This window comes from Equus asinus, chromosome 4, assembly GCF_041296235.1.
Source record: "Equus asinus isolate D_3611 breed Donkey chromosome 4, EquAss-T2T_v2, whole genome shotgun sequence".
Classification (NCBI taxonomy): Eukaryota; Metazoa; Chordata; class Mammalia; order Perissodactyla; family Equidae; genus Equus; species Equus asinus.
The window spans coordinates 61,236,850-61,253,269 of NC_091793.1; the positions used below are offsets into that span (position 1 = coordinate 61,236,850).

The 16,420-nt window shown below is 56.2% G+C and overlaps 1 protein-coding gene across 3 annotated transcripts in view; it reads right to left on the bottom strand.

Moving 5' to 3' along the window:
* Positions 1–16,420, bottom strand: part of MYO7B (myosin VIIB) — a 93,520-nt gene that overhangs the window by 9,298 nt on the left and 67,802 nt on the right. For all 3 annotated transcript variants that reach the window (XM_014837756.3, XM_070507356.1, XM_044769216.2), the window contains 10 exons: positions 14,738–14,815; positions 14,457–14,584; positions 10,348–10,474; positions 8,749–8,868; positions 7,398–7,571; positions 6,484–6,711; positions 4,976–5,143; positions 1,720–1,837; positions 1,509–1,635; positions 317–483 (listed from right to left, as the gene is read on the bottom strand). In XM_014837756.3, coding sequence (XP_014693242.3) covers positions 317–483; positions 1,509–1,635; positions 1,720–1,837; positions 4,976–5,143; positions 6,484–6,711; positions 7,398–7,571; positions 8,749–8,868; positions 10,348–10,474; positions 14,457–14,584; positions 14,738–14,815 — 1,435 coding nt within the window. The remainder of the gene's footprint in view (positions 1–316; positions 484–1,508; positions 1,636–1,719; positions 1,838–4,975; positions 5,144–6,483; positions 6,712–7,397; positions 7,572–8,748; positions 8,869–10,347; positions 10,475–14,456; positions 14,585–14,737; positions 14,816–16,420) is intronic.

The window sequence follows — 16,420 nt, forward strand, 5'->3', positions numbered from 1 at the left end:
GTGGCTGCGGAGATGGTGTGCAAAGCACAGGCGGGTGGCCCGGCAGTTCTCTGTGGGGGCCGCAGCCCTTCCTGGGTGCCCCACAGCGGTACCACCCTCTGCCCGGCCTGCTTGGAGGTCTGAGATCACCTCCTTCCATCCCCTCATTTTGTGAAAGGCGAGGCCTTGCCCACAGCCGCTCCCCAGGGCTTGGTGGCACTGTCCCTCTGCTCCAGTCTCCGATCCCTGCTCCACGCCGCATGGCTGCTGCCACGAGGCTGTGAGGAAGCTGCCCGCCCGTAGACCACATGGCCCCCCACCCCACCCAGCTGGGCACCTGTGGCCTTCCTGTCCTGCAGGGCCATGGCGAACACGGACCTCTCCTTCAAGCCCTCCAGAAACAAGGCCACCAGCTCGGCAATGGCCACACTGCTGGGGGACAGGAACTCGTACTCTTCCTTGTGCAGCGTGGAGAGCAGCAGCCTCTTCCCGCCCAGGGCCTCCCTGAGGGAAAGGGGGACCATGTGACTGGAGGCTCCGTTTCAGCCCGACAGCCTCAGAGGGGGTGACCCTCCTGAGTTACAGACACGGAAACAGCAGCTTGTCTAGGGCCACTGGCAGGGCCAGGCTCCGAGCTCAGGGTGGCCCAAATCCCAGGTGTGTGGGCAAATGACAGCTGGCGCTCAGGGTTCCTCAGGCCTCAGAGGAAGCGGGTGGTGCCAAGCCCCACCTGAGGGGTCGGCTCTGAGCAGGTAGTGGGGTCGCTGGTGTGCAGGGCCGCCACAGGGATACTGAGAAAGTCAGTGGAGCTGAGAGGAGGCGCCAGCTCTGCCATGTGCTCACTTCGGGACTTTGGGTGAGCTACCAGCCTCTGCATGCCTCAGTTTATTCATCTGCAGACTGAGCGACACTGTGAGGACTTCATGGCATGTAGGAAACTTTGCCCAGCAGGGTCAGCTTCAGTAAGAGGCGGCCAGTGTGCACTACACACACTGGTGGCGACTGTAACGGTCACGCCACACTGGGGTGTGCTTTAACCACGGGGGCTCCGGCAGCGCACAGGCAGGCCTCGCCAAGGGCCTAGAGGCTTCTCAGCAGCCGAGAGCCATGGGGAGCCCGGGGTGGGGGCCTAGCATCGCTGGCACACACCCAGGCCCTGTGCCTCACTCCCTCTCCAAATGGCCTGTACCCTCTGTGTGACCAGTTCTTGCCCTTGAGAGGGAAGGAGCTGTACACGAATGCAGACTCCAAACACTCCAAAGGCTGTGAGCTTTCATGCCCTTTCCAGGGGGTCTGTCCTTTAAAGAGAAGCCTGAGAGGGCAGAGAGTGAGGCACAGACGCCGCACTTAATGGGGCAGTGCTGCCCCGTGCCAGGGGAGGGGGTCCCAAGTCCAGCGGCCATCTCACTGTTCATGTCAGTCGTCATCCCTGCCCCTAAGCCGGGTGCCCAGGAACAAGGCCCCCCCCACCCCCTTCCCAGAGCCCCCAAAGAGGAGAGATTCGGGGCATCGTCCCTTGGGGCATTCACCTGTTGGTGATCAGACTCATGATCTCTGGGAAAGACAGTTCTAGGAGCATCTTCTCCCTCTGGTCCAGGAAACACAGCCCCTTCCAGTTAACAGCCAAGATCAGCTGAGTCTTGGGCAGTCGGGGGCCTGGCCAGAGGAGAGAGGGGTGTGAAGTCTGGGCTGGCCCCAGGGGGCCCCGCCTACACTCCTCACCCCGTCAGATACCCTTACCGGAGAGGGGGGTGACTTCAAAGAGCTGGGAGAAGAGCAGCGGCCACTGCAGGCGGGCGGCGTCCACCACCTGTTCCTGCACTGCCAGCGGTGTTGCCCGCTTCTGGGTGTACTGTGCCTGCATGGGAGACGCAGTGTGTCACCTCCATCCCTCACCTCTCACTAACCCTGGCCTCCCCCCAGTGACCTACTGGCCCAGCACCTAGGTGCCCGTTTGCTGGATCATTCTGTGAAGGCTCTACCTAAAGCAGGGGCAGTCCCCGCCGAAGGCTGGAGTGGGAGGGCTTGGGCCGATGCCGCCCTACTTTACCCCGCACCCCTCCTTGGGGGAGGATCCTTCACAGGGTATTTGAGAAAGGCTTTCTCCTTCTTCAGCCTCAGGACACCAGACCATTGTAGGCCCCGGTTTGGCGGTCTCAGCACCCAAGACTACCAGGCACTATGAGGGGCGCTGGTCTGCGTGCGTCCGCATGCGCCCGTGCATCTGCGTGCTCTGTGTGCGCTTGGGCTCGCTCTTACCCACGCATGCCTCGTGGGTCTGTAACTCGCTCCGTGCATGAGGCCGGTGTTGCTGTGTCTCCGTGTCCTCAGTACCTCTCTCTCTCTCTCTTCTCTGGCATACATTTGGGAGCATCTGCATCTCAGCCTCCCCCTCTGGTCCCCATCCTCAACTCCCCTCCTGCCCTCCTTCTTGGCTCCTCCCCGACCTCCCCTTCCCCTCTACCCTTCTCCACTGCTCTGTGTCCATAACTGAACTTTCTTGTTACTGTTTGTTGAATAAAATGTTATTTCTCTTGTTCCTACTTTGAAAAGTGGTTGGGTGTTACTCATATACTGGGTTTAGGAATGTAAACTGATGCATCATATCTGAAGGGTGATTGGCAACATGCAACATGTATTAAATATTTTAGAACATTTGTACACTCTGAATCCCATTGCTAGGAAATTATCCTGAGGAAATAACTGTCAAGTATATAAAAGCTGTATCTACAAAGTGGTTCGTCTCATTGTATTAATAGTGAAAAATGGAGGATGACCTTAGCATTCATCAAGAGGAGTCAGTAACGCAGATTTTAATTCAGTAATGCAATGTAGTGCCATGCAGCCACTGAAAACACACACAGAGATCAGTATTTAGGACGTGGGATCTCATGCTGTGTGGTTAAGGGAAGAAGGCACACTGCAAGCTGTTGCGGGATAGGATCCTGTTTTTATGAGGGGTACTTCTCTCTAATCATATCCATATCTCAGCTGTGTGCATATGAATGGAAAGCAGTCTGGACGGCTACAGACCACAATGTTAAGAGTGAAAATCTCTTTGATATATTACAGGTGATTTCACTCTTTTCTTTGTATTTTCTGATTTATTTGGTAATGTACATTAACATAAACATAATGTTAATAAAGTAACATAATGTACATAATGTTTTAAGTGTTTAATTAAAATGAATCAGTGAGAGCCAGCCCTGATGGCCTAGCGGTTAAAGTACAATGGCTGTCCACTTTGGCAGCCAGGGTTCAGTTCCTGGGTGCAGAGCCAAACCCCTCGTCTGTCAGTAGCCGTGCTGTGGTGGTGGCTCACGTAGGAGAAGTGGAAGGGCCCACAACTACACTGTACAGCTATGTACTGGGGCTTTGGGAAGGGAAAAAAAAGAAAGAGGAAGATTGGCAACAGATGTTAGCTCAGGGAGACTCTCCCAGAGAGGGGAGAAAAGTCAGTGAAAGTATGCTCACTTTGGAAAAGTATGATGTGGCAAAATTTCCTAATTCTTTAACTTCATCCCAACTCCCCCTTCCCAAGTTATGAAGCCACTTCTTACTCATGATCATGTGGGTTCATGTATGCCTCTGGCTCCCCTCCCTCTTGTCTGAGCCCTAAAAAGTCCCAGGTCTCTCTCCTGCAAATGCATGCACTCAGGCTGGGAAACACCAAAAACGACCAAGAGGGCTTTGCTTCCCCAAATGCCTGTCACCAAGGAGTGTTCTCAAGGGATGCTAGTGAACGGCTGGTAAAACTAAGGTTTGTGGTCAAGTAGGCTTGAGAAATGTTGGGTGAAACAAGCAGGCTTCTTACTGCAGGCCTTCTCAGAGCCTTTCATATGCAGCTGTGCACGATGACTCGCTGAGAGCAAGACAGAGCACCCTGCATCTCTCAAACCACAGACGCACAGGCCCCTTGCCCACAGGCCCACTCCGGGCACCTCCCTTTCGGGTGGCAGAATGGAGACTGTGTTGCTTGGTCATCCTCACTGCCCGTCTCTGAGCTTGGACGGAACCCACTGCCTGAACCACTCACCTGGGGCTCATCTCCCTGCCGCTGGGCTGTCAACCTCTGACAAGCAGGCGCTGTGCTGTCCCCTTATTTCCCACTCCCTGGCCCATCCCTTCTCGGTTCAGAGGGCCATGGGGAGAATCGAGGGGGTGGTATTAACCAAAGCGTTCCTCTTCAGTAGCCCCTAGCACAGCTCCCCTGTGGCTGCAGGGGCTGTGAGCCACACCTGGCACCTCAGAGACTCCTCTGCCCCTCAGGCCACTCTGGCAAGCTCAGCACCCTGGGAGGAGGAGGCTCTGGAGAGGGCTGGGTTTGGGAAGGGTGACCCCTGTGGGCAGGGTAAGGGAGGCAGGGGACCATCAATCAGATGGTGTGTCTCTGCTGTCCCTTCTCGGGAGGAAGTTCGGGGAGCAGCAGAAACCTCCATGGTGTGGTGATCCCGGGAACACGAGTGTGTGCTGGGGTTGGGTAGCACGGGGGAAGAGGCTGTGAGCCCCAGGAGGACCCACATCCACATGGTGCAGGCTGACCAAGCAGGGACGACAGAGGGCAGCCCTCCCTGCTGTCCAGAGCCTGCAGCCAGCATGCAGGGCCCAGCGAGGGTGCACCGAAAGGCCTGGGGCCAGGACAGGGAGGCCTCCAAGGGCAGCACTGATGCTGAGGCAAGGGCCTGTCAGTGGTCAGCAGCTGTGCACGCCCTCTTGTGCCGAAAGGCCAGGGCCCAGTCAGACAGGCAGTAGACCCATCCAAGATGGCAACGTGAGAGGAGCAGGATGTGGAATGGGCCCGTGATAGGGAGTGGACTGAACGAGATGGTTTAAACCTGAAGAGACACACCTACGCTAACTGACAAGTTAGAGCTCGCCAGTCCCAGACCGGGTGGGGGCTCGGGGGGAGGAGCCCCATCCCCTCTACACACCAAGGGTCCCCACCACCCCAGAGGAGAGCCACTTAGCCCAGTGCCCAGGCTCCGTGGAGGCTGACCTTGGTGTGGGCGGCAGTGACGAGGCTAGCCCACTTCTCTGGGGACTTGGTCCTGTACAGCTTGGAGGGGACGCAGCTGGGCAGCAGCTCCTGGACAGCCTCGCTCCCTGGCGAAGCGCCGAGCTGCACGTAGCAGTGCCGGGCCAGCAGCTCTACCAGCTCCTCCTCCTGCAGAACCCGGGACACACATCGGGAAGAGGAGGACGTGTGCATCCACCCTCCCCAGGATACCCCTGCCCCGTGCCCCATCTCTCATCCCAGCAGAGAGATAACACTCAGGCAAGGACCGGGGAGTGTGAGCAGCCACTGTCCCGCCCCCTCTACTAGGCAGGACCGCTTCTTTCCCAGCACAGTGGGTGGAGCCCCCATGGGCCCTGACTGGCTCAGTGCAGGCTGTGCTCCTGCTGGCAGGCTGGGGCTTCCTGGCAGCCTTGGCCTGAGCCCTGCAGGCCCTTTGCCTGAGGACAAGGGGCGACACCCCTCGCTCCTCCCTGCAGTGTGGGGGAGGGAGCTCTCAGGCCTGGGTGGGACCCCCACCTCGCTGCTCTGAGTGCGGAAACGTGGGCAAGGCCTTTCTCTGTCTTCCTCAGTCCTCGCTTGTCAAGGATGAGCAGTGGCCACCCCTGCGGGGTTCGGCAAGGACTCAGGTGGGCAGGATCTCGTGTAAGCACCAGCACGGCCCAGCACGGGGCAGGGTTCCCTGCTCCACAGGCCCCACAGGTGCCAAGCAGCCCCGTTCTCTCTGGGAGACCAAAACCTTGCAGAGTCTGCCCTCTGGGCCCCCTGGTCCTCTGTCCCCTGCCTCTCCCTGCCCACTGCCCTGTTCCTCCACTGAAGGCCTCCAGGACTCCTGCAGCCACCTCTGGTCCTGAGAGTGGCATCCTCCCGACGCAGGCTCAGGAGGTGCACCTGCTGACCAGCTGCAGCGCTGCTCTCGGGACCGTGGGCATGGGCTCCCTCCTCCCTGCACTCTCACAAACCTACAGAGCTCTCGTCACTCTCTGAACTTTCCAGAGGAGGGCCTGAGGCTCAGAGAGGCGACATAACGTTCCAAGGTCACACCGCCAGGAAAAGGCACAGGTGGGACTTGAACTCAAGCACCAGGGCCCTGCTTCCCCATAAACAGCCGCCGTGGGGAGGCCAGGTGGGCCTGGGCCAAGAGGAGGTCTTTCCTGCCTGCTGCTGGTACCACGGACCCCAGGGCCTTGGCAAACCTGTGGTCCAAGGTGGAAGGAAGTGGAGGCGGGGCGGGAAGGGACAACTGCACACCCAGCAGAGGGGCCCAGGGACCTGCACCCCACGACCACCTTCCTGGGCCCGTCCCTTTGCCTCTGCCTCCTGCCCCCCACATTCTCCATGGCCTCCTCCATGGGGTGTTCCCTGATGGCCGCAGCCAGGCCTGCCTTGCTCTGGCCCCTGCAGCCTCTGAGCCTGCCCTGGAACCAGGGGCTTCCTCGGGCCGTCTGAGGGGCCGACCTCAGGGCCCGACAAATGCGGTGCCCTCTCACCTTCTCGAAACTGTATTCGCCAGACAAGATTCCAAGGAGGACTTGGCGGTAAATGAGCTGGGTGCTGACGGGGTCCTCCCGGGAGTCATGCCAGGGCGTGAAGAACTCCTTCCGGAAGTAGATGCGCCAGGGCGCCTGCCGCTCCTTCTCGCCCCTCTCCCAGGCCAGCTGCTCACACTGGGCGATGGCGTCCATCACGTGGTCACGCCCGCTGCCCAGGGACCAGAACTGAGGCCAGAACCAGAGGCAGAAGGACCAGAACTTAGGCCAGAACCGAGGGCAGCTGCTGTGTGCCAGGCCCCATGGGGACACCCACCCTCAGCACACGCGTGTGGAGGCGTGTGCTCAGCCACTGTCATTTGGATGCCTGAAGGGTCTCTCTGCACAGGGGCACAGGCTGTCTGTCACCTAGAAACACCCCTCCCAAAGGAGGCAGAGATGGATGCTCTGGCTGACGTGACTGGAGTCACAGCACCTTGACTGGTTGGTCAGTGTGAGTGTGTCTGGGTCTGAGGCTGTGGGTGTGGGCGTGAGGGTGTCTGGGTGGGTGACGATGTGGGGTTCAGGAGGGGCTGTGCCGGTGTGACCCTCCATATCAGCTGCACGGGGGTCTGCAGCTCCCTGGCATGAGGGGGCTTAGAGCAGGATGCGTGAACACCTGGTAGACATCTGTGCACGGGCTGCTCCGGCGTGGCAGGGGACTGACAATGCATGTGTGACACTGTTTGGAGCTAAAGTACAGCCGCTGGGCTGAGTGAGAGTGTCAGGCAGGAGGACAGACTGCCTGGTTACAAGGCATTTCTGTGAGAGTGTGTGTGTGCGTGCGTGTGTGTAGCTGTTTGGCGGCTGGGAGGGCTCAAGCTGGCCTGGGTGTGTGAGGGAGGTGGGCGATGGGCGGGACACTGGGCCAGTACCTTGTCATACACAGTGACCTGGAGGGAAAAGCCCAGGTGGTCGCTCAGGCCCTGCTTGTGGGCGATGTGCAGGCAGACCTCCCTCGACGTCGAGGCTGAGTCGACCATGACAGTCAGCCTCTCTCCAGTCACCAAGATGACATGGATCGGGATGCGCTTCTTGGACTTGACAGCCTGGGGACAGATGGAGATTCAGGCAGCAGGGCTCAACTGCCTGCCCTGGAGCTTCCAGAACCCTGAGACCCAAGGCCGGCCCGCCATCCCCTCCTCTCCCCAACCCACAGCCCTGCTTGTCTGTCCCCGTGGGTTCCCAAGGGCCGGGCCTTCTCAGGCCCCACCCGGCTCGGCATGGAGTTAACCAAGTTCTGGCCAACAGACGCTGGCTGCTGAGCTGCTGGACTCGGCCAGGGTGAGAGCAGCGTTGGCACAGTGCGGTCCAGCAGGTTGCATACTTCTGTAAGTTGGCCTTGGTGGGCGGCCCACAGGGTGCACCTGCTGGCGGCAGGTCCCAGTTGTAAATGAGAACCCTGAGCTATGGTGAGGTTGGGTGGCTTAGAATCACGGAATGTCAGAAGAGCTCTTGGAAATCTCTGAGTCCTGTACTCTGGAACATTCTGGGTCCATGGCAGCTACTGTTCCTCTCTGTGCACAACAGGGTGTGAGCATGCCCACACAGCTGCTGCAAGTTCATGGGCAACTCCAGGGCTCACAGGCTGACCAGGTGGAAAAGGTAGAAGCGGGGGAGGCCCTGTGGACTTGGGTGGCAGGGCGACAACGGGAAGGGGTGCAGCAGGAGGTGACCCAGTCTAGGGTACCAAGGGACACAGGGAGTGAGCGCCTCCCAGGAGCCGCGGGTAGAGCGGGCTGCAGGGGGTAGCCCCTCGACCTGGCCTGTGTCTGAATGACCCTTCCTGAGGACACTGTGGGAACTCACAGGTGACACCAATAGCAATGCCAACAAGGATGACAACCTTGCAATGACCTCTGCCTTCCTGATAAAATGCAGATGCCCTTAGGAGAGGTAACACTTTAAGTGATTAGCAGTCATTCACGCTGTAATGCTGAGTGATTTGTCAGATTTATTTCCCCTTCAGCTAGCAGGCCTAAAGGAATGTGGATTTAGACGTAGGCAGGGCAGCTTTGACGCCTGGGCCACACCTGGGAAGGCTGAGCCCCAGGAGGGGCTCACAGGGACCCCTGGCACAGAGGGCCCCATGAGGGGGTGGAGGAGCCTGGAGGACACACTTCCTGCTGGCAGGACAAAAGAAGGCGCCCCACGAGCTGTGCTGGAGGAGCCATGGGGGCCAGCACCACCCCACAAGGACCGTCTCCCGTCCCAGCTGGCCCTTACCTGCAGCTCCAGCCAGGTGGGGGGCTCCGTGCGCACCCCGTTGGCATAGGTGCGTCTCAGGCGCTCAGCACAGAAGGGCCCGTAGCTGGCCGGCCCGTGACCAATAAAGTTCAGCAGATACTGGTGGGCGAGGAAGGGATGGGGAGGAAGACACTTAGAACGAAAGCCACTCACTGCCCAGGCGGATTCTGAAAACTACAATCGTCGGTGCTGGGAGAGGCGTTCTCACACACCATGAGCAGGAGGACAAACGGGCACGACATTTCTGAGGAGCAGTCTGGCAATACGTTTGAAACAGTATATAGCTTTAAAACGCTCATACTCTTTGACCCAATAGCTCAAACCTATCTGAAAGGCAAACGTGTATTTTTTAATGGCAGTGGGGTTTATGGTGACGAGCAATTGGAAGATGGACCCGAAATGTGCATCAACAAGTGAAATGCTCCCGGGGAGAGCCGTGTATAGATGGCATTAAAGCTGGTGTCTGGGAAACGTCTGTAACGTGAGAAGACACTTAGGGAGATGAGTGGAAAACGGAGCAGAGTCGATGTTCAAAATATGTTTGACAACATGTGTTGAAAATCTTTCTGTCTCACAGAGAGATTTTGGTGAGGAGATGCCGCCTGGGAGAGCTTGCTGTTGACAGGAGAGGCCCTCGTGCCGGGCAGGTGGCGGGGTGACCGTGCTTCCTGCTCTCCCGGGAGGGACCCCGGGGGGAAGTGGGACTGCTCTCTGCGTGCTTGCGTGGGCCACTGCAACACAACAGGCCGGGTCGCCTCTAGGGGTGGGGATGACTTTTATTTTCGTTTCAGACTTTCTGTGTGTCCTGTGTCTTATTTTTATAGCTAAAACCAAAAGATACACAGGCATACCTCAGAGATATTGGGGGTTCGGTTCCAGACCACCATAGTAAAGCGAAAATTGCAGTAAAGTGAGTCACGTGAATTTTTTGGTTTCCCAGTGCATATGAAAGTTACGTTTACACCATACTGTAGTCTGTTAAGTGTGCAATAGCATTATGTCTAAAAAAGCAATGCACATATTTTAATTAAAAAATCATGTATTGCTAAGAAATGCTAACCGTTATTTGAGCCTTCAGCGAGTTGGAATCTTTTTGCTGGGGGAGGGCCTTGTAAAAATGCACTATTTATGAAGTGCAATAAAATGAGGCACGCCTGTATTAACCAGCGACGGGGGGCCTCTAACACTTGGAAGCACCTGTCAGCCTCCATTTTCCGTTCTAAAGTCTAGAGAGAGATGCCGCAGCCGATCTCCAGTTGGTGCCCACTCCTGGGACACTTTCATCTTGTCAACGCACATTTCATCTACCATCTCCTCAGAAGGGCTGCCCTGGTGTCTGAGCCCAGGTCACATGGCCTTGGAGACCCTGGATAGGGGCCAGAAGGAGCCAGGTCCAGTGCCCTCTTTCACAGACAGGGAAACTGAGGCCCAGAGAAGCACAGGCATGCTGCCCACCCAGCCTGCAGGAGCCGGAGAACTGGGTCACGGACTGGGATTTCTGCACCTGCTCCAGGGCCCAGGGCCAACCCACGCTCCAGCTGTGACCGCCCCCTCGGCCCTTGCCCCAGGCTGCCCCACCTTCATGAACCTCTCGGACGGAGGGAAGCAGCCCAGGCAGAGGCTGAGCAGGATCCAGCCCCGGGCCACGCTGCTCGTTTTGAAGTTCTCCGACAGCTGCTTGCAGATCTGGCAGTAAATCTCGTCCCTGAAAGACACACACCACTGGGAGGCCAGGCCGAGGGCTGGCTCTGGGGGACAAGAGGGGACAGAGGCACCCGGGCACACAGCTCCTTCAGGACCCCTGGGTGGGGTCATGTCCATGGAGCGACCTCCAGCCTCCTCACCTCCAATTGCTTTTCCTGGCCTCCCTGCCGCATCCCCGGCCCACCCTAGACCCTGTCATCTCCCAGGACTGTGCCACCTCCAGCGTCTTCCCAGGGCCCTGGGCCCCCATTCCCTTTAGCCCTTGTCGCCTGTCTCCTCAAGGCCGTAGCTCTTCATCCTCCCTGTCAGTCGTCCCATCCTCTGGGCCTTCGCTCCCTCCCTCACCCACTCTGCCCACAATACCCTGGCCCTCCACTGCGGGTGCGGCTGTGGGGAGTGCCCACGGCTCTCCAGCTGCACCCTGACCTCAGTAGCCCAGCCCAACCCAAAGTGCTCCTTTCCCCAACCTCACAGTTACTTCAAAGCTTCTCCCTGTGCCTCGAGGCCCACCCCTTCTCCCTGAACACAGCCACTCCCCACTGCGGAGAGACAAGTGGGGACTTCCTGGGAGAGCCCCTCAACTTCTCACCTCCAGACCAGTTCCCATTCCCACAGGCTCAGGAGCTTCTCCTCTCTGTCTTCTCACGGGGAGGGGGCTCTCCTGGACCCTTCCCCACCGACTCAAGCCTCTATCACCTTATAAAATGGACCCATTAGCCTCTTCAACCTCACATATCCAGAGGCCAGCATCTTCCCCTTAACTACTCAGTGGCGTGCTGGTAAATGTTTAATGACCAACTCTCCCAGGAAAAAAAGCCCTGATTATTGCATTTTCCAACTTCTGTGGTGTAAATATTCCCACCAAGGCCAATTTCAAGCTACAAACAGGAGGTTACTGAGCAGGGCGCTGAGAGGAGATGCGCATCGGCTTGCCGGGGCCGGCGGAGGCAGCTCCAGCAGACCTCCTCCGCCCTCCGGCTCTGGAGGCACCACCGTCAACCATTCGCCCAAACTGGACAATCGGGAACCATCCCAGCCTCCCCCCATCAGCTACCGCATCCTATCTTCTGTCTCCTGGATGATTTCTCTGTCGCCTCCTCTCTGCTCCTGCTCCCTGGGCCATCCCTCCTCAGCTCTCTGGACCTCTATAGGAGCCCTCTCCTGGCCTCCCGCCCCTGGGCTCCATCCCTCCATGTCATTGCCAGGGAGATCTTTCGGGAAGTCAAATATGATCATGGTCTTCTCTTTCTTAAAACTTTTCCCTACTATTCTTAGGGTTGAATTCCATGCCCATTAACTCCATGCTCCAGCTGTGACAAACCACTTGGAATTCCACACTCCCAGGCTGTTTCAGGACCCTATGAGCCTGTTCATCCTCTCTCTCTATCTGGTGAACACCCCTCCTCCTTCCCACCCTACCTTGCCCAGGCGGGCATTATAACTACTCCTTCTTGGGGCCCTCACTGGGCCCCCATCTTAGCACAAGCAGTTATGTGGGTTTCTGGGTCCTCCCATGCTCCCCAACTAAGGGGGGAGCTCCTTGAGGACAGAGACATGTCACCTTCGTCTCTGCATCCCCAGCCCTCAGGCCAGAGCCTGGCCCTGAGTAGGTACTTAACAAATACTTATGGAGTGTGGCTGGTTGTAGAGTGGGGCATTTGCTTCATCTTGGAATTTGGTTAAGACCCCAGAGCCAAGGATACTCAACATCCTAAAGAGATACATTCTTGTAGGATTAACTAAAAGATGACAGGACCAGTCCAGCCACCAGGCCATCTCCAGCCTGCATAAGTGAAGATGAGGAATTTGAAAGGTGATTCCTGGAAGGGACTTCTTAGGAGTAGAGAGATCTCTGGTCCATTGCCACTCCCTCCAGGTGAGGGGGAGTGAGGGGACTCAGGAGAACTGCTAATAGGGACGGGGGCTGCCAGAGATGAGACCCATCTCACTCCCCATCTGAGGCATGCTGGGCCCCGGAAGCCCAGGGGCCCACCCCAGGGCCCTGGAATGGAGCATGATGATAGGGTTCTTGAGAGTGCTTGACCTGTGTCCCCTGGAGACACAAGTTGGGAGCCTCTATGAATTAAAGACGAATGTCTGCTTCCTCCTGGAGAAGTCTAAGCTACCCGTGATGGACAAGATGGAGAGAGAATAGTCAGGAGCTGGGAACCGCACTTGTACTGTTTGGGAAGGCAAGCATGGCTAAGCTCCCTGTTGACCAAGAAGATGCCATGGAAGGAGTTGTGCTTCAGACATCTTGATGGGCTCCCACGCAAGCAGGCAGCCCATCACTCCAGAAGACCTCAGCAGGAAGGGACTGTGGCAGTTCCATTAGGGGCTAATGTTGACCAGGAGTCTCAAGGCATCACTGAGAGAGCAACAGCCCCAGCTGAGGGCCAGCACTGTGTGAAAGTACCTGCACTGTGTGAAAGTACCTATAGGGTATCTGGAGAACCCACAATGCATCTCATTTGGATACAGCTTTTACCTGTCTGCCATATCGGAGGGTGTGGTGGCCAGGGAGGATTAACCATGAGAGAACTACCAATAGAATCAAATAAGTTAGAAGAGTTGCCAGGTTGGGGTCATGCAGGCAGCTAAAATTTGGGTAGAAACCCTGTAGTGCTATAGGCTTGAAGAACCAGAGGACAGAGTTTGGGTTACTCATAGCAGTTGAAAGCGAGAAGGGAAATCCTGGAATGGCTAGAAGCAGAGAAGAGGAGTCCTAAATTTTTCACATAAAATCTTTCCAAATCTCTGGCTGACCCCTGATCTACACACATGGGGGGCAGACTCCAGGCAGCCCAGTACAGGCTAACATGACTGAACAGAGACTCCAGCTGCTGCTCACCACAGCGAGGCAGAGTGAGTCCAGGCAAGTTAATTGTCTGCCAAAACAAAAAGCTGACCCTCTTGGGAAGAATATAACAGATTCCAGAGTCTCTAAACATATCATCCTCAACGTCCAAGACACAACCCCAAAATACTAGACTTACCAGCAAATGACAGTCAAATGCTAGAAATATGTGAGCAAACAGGAAAACAGGAGCCTTCCTAAGAGGAAAGGCAGGCAACGGAAACTGACCTCAAGATGACCGAGATACTGGACTTTGCAGGAAAGACTTTAAAACCATTATATCTATGCTCAAGGACATAAAGGACACTATGTTTATAGCGAATGAATGAATAGGAAGTCTTGGCAGAGAAATAGAAACTGTAAAGAAGAACCAAGTGCAAACTCTAGAACTGAAAAACACAGTATCTGAAATTAAAGAAAAAACGTTGGATGGGTGTAACAGCAGATTGGGGAGGATGAGAGAAGAATCAGCAAATCTGGAGACAGAGCCACAGAAACTATCCAATCTAAAGAACAGAGAGGAAGAAGAAAGAAAAGATGAAGAGACCCTCAGGGACCTGAGGGACAATATAAAAAAAGTCTTACATATGTTTAATTAGAGTTCAAAGGAAAAGAGAGAGAGAATGAAGTAGAAAAAATATTTGAAGAGATAATTGACAAAACTTCTCAAATTTGGTTAAAGATAGTAAGCTAAAATATGTCAACTCCTAAAACATAGTAGTCTGTCCCTGAAAGCAGTACACATATTTCTTAAAATTCGTATGAAAACACAATTCCTGAAAAGTAAATTGCATATAAAGCAAAATATATATAATATACACGAGGAACTTGCTAATTTACAGGGCCCTGCACTAAAGCCTGCTATGAAATGAGTAACCAGTCCACGAGGAATCTGTTTTCCTAGAATTGGGTTTTACCCATGGGTTTTGATGCAAAGCAAGTAGAGAACTCTTGATGGTATAACATCTGCCGTACTGAGACCCAGCCTGCAGGCCCAGGACAGGGGCAGGAGAGGAGGGGGTGTCTTTCGGGCTGGAGGGCAGAGGAGGAGGCTGTGGCCACAGGCTGAGAGCCAGGGAGGGGGTCTGGTGTTGCGAATGGGGGCGAGATGGGAGTGGGGACTGACCTGAGGCTGGGCCGCAGGATGGCACAGCCCACGATGAAGTGCACCTTCTCCAGGTTGGACATGGGCCGCTCTGAGATGGGGCCGTCAGGCTCAAAGGCCTCCTCTCCGATGTTCAGCTGGCTGGCCACCTTGAAACCCAAAGGCGGCAGTCAGGACAGGTGTGCTTCTTCCCACGTGCAAAGGAGGAAACTGGGTGCAGGCAGGGAAGCAAAAGCTGGAACCCTGTGGCAGGCAGGCGGCAGAGCTGGGAGCAGCCTGAGGTCCCCTGGCCCTGGCCTCACCTGGCCCGTGATCCGGGACGACCGCTTTAGCTTCATGGAGGAGATACCCTTGATCCCTTTGTCCTTGACGCTGGGCCTCTGGATGGAGACAGTTCCGAAGGGAAGGTGAGTTGGGATAGTACCCCGATGATGCTGACCTGACAGCCACGCAGGGTGGAGCCAGTGTCCATCTCACGAAGCCGTTTCCTCGCCTGATTTACAAAACACTGTCCAGTGCCTCACCTCAGCTGAGCTTTGCAACACTTACAGGTGTGCACGATCAGCCTCACTTCTGAGCAAGGAACCAGAGGGCAGGGAAGGCGAGAGACTGGACCAAAGCCACTCAGCCAGCCACCAGCCCCCGGGAGGGCCAGGACCATTCTGACTCCAAAGCTCGTCGCTCTTGCAATAAAGCCCTCGAAAATAGGGCCGAATGGCCATTCTCAGTAAAAATTGGGTGTGTGAATTGGAATGGGTTCTGGCTGCAAGGGGGGAGCTCTGCCAGGGGATTGGAAGAATCTAGACTTTGAGACTGGGGCGGGGTGCGGAGGGCCTTGCCCCCAGCCCTTAGCATTTGTTGGTCTCTTTAGGCAGGCAGAGTCACACCTTGTCCAGATGGTGTCATGAGAAGTTACTGCCACAATTAGAGGTCAGTGTGGGACTGGCCTTGGGTTGGGATCAGCCTGGGTCCAGGGCTGGGCGCCAACTTCCGGCCAGGGTAAGACTAGTTTGCCACACAAGGATGGAATGTGAGACACACCAGCTGGCAAGTGAGGGCGGGCAAGCCTCGCTCAGCTCACAGCTCCTGTGTGGGGCCAGGGGGACCTTTGTTTTACAGCTCGTTGGTCAGAAGCACAGGTGACAACCTGGCCTGTGACTGGGTCTGAAGGGGAGGCTGCTCTTGTGGGACTGAGCCCTTGACCTGCGGGATCTGACACCATCTCCAGGAAGACGGTGTCAGAATCGAGTTGAATTGGAGGACACCCAGCTGGTGTCAGAGAATTGCTTGGTGTGGGGGAAAAACCCACCCACTGTGGACTGGTGTCAGGCTTACAGGTGGTCAGGGGCTCCTGCACTGGTGGCCCCCGGGGTCACGGCTGTGGAATTCCTTTAGACTGTTTTTAGTTCCATTAAGATTACATCATGAAACTGGGGCCTTAGGAAGGACTTCTGAGCACAGTGGATGTGAACTGACCTTCCATCAGAGGGCAGGGTGGAACGTGGGTTGAGAACCTGGGCTTTGAATTCAGCAGAAGGAATGCAAAGCCAAGCTCTGTCACATGTAGTCACCGTGATTCGGGGTCAAGTCACTTCACTTCTCAGTTACTTTAGCGACACTAAACTGAATAATCCCTACCTTGTAGGGCTGGTTCACCTGGGAATTAACTGAAGAGAGGCAACTGGCACATGGTGCCCTGTCAGGCAGTAACAACACCTGTTATTACTACTATTGTTGTGTGCATTTGAATCCTGTTCAAGTCAAACCCAATATTCAGAGCCTGGGAGACCCTCTCCATTAACGACCGTATAATTCAAAAAGTGCTGGATGTGCTGCCTGACTCATGAGTTCCTGAGAGCAACTCAAGACTGAAAACGTCCAGGAGCCCCTGGCGTGGGCTGGGTTCAGCGACTGAACCCTTCAGGCCCAGCTTCCACAGGCCTTGGGGCTGGGGGACACCTAGAGGGGGTCTGCCCTCCCCGCCA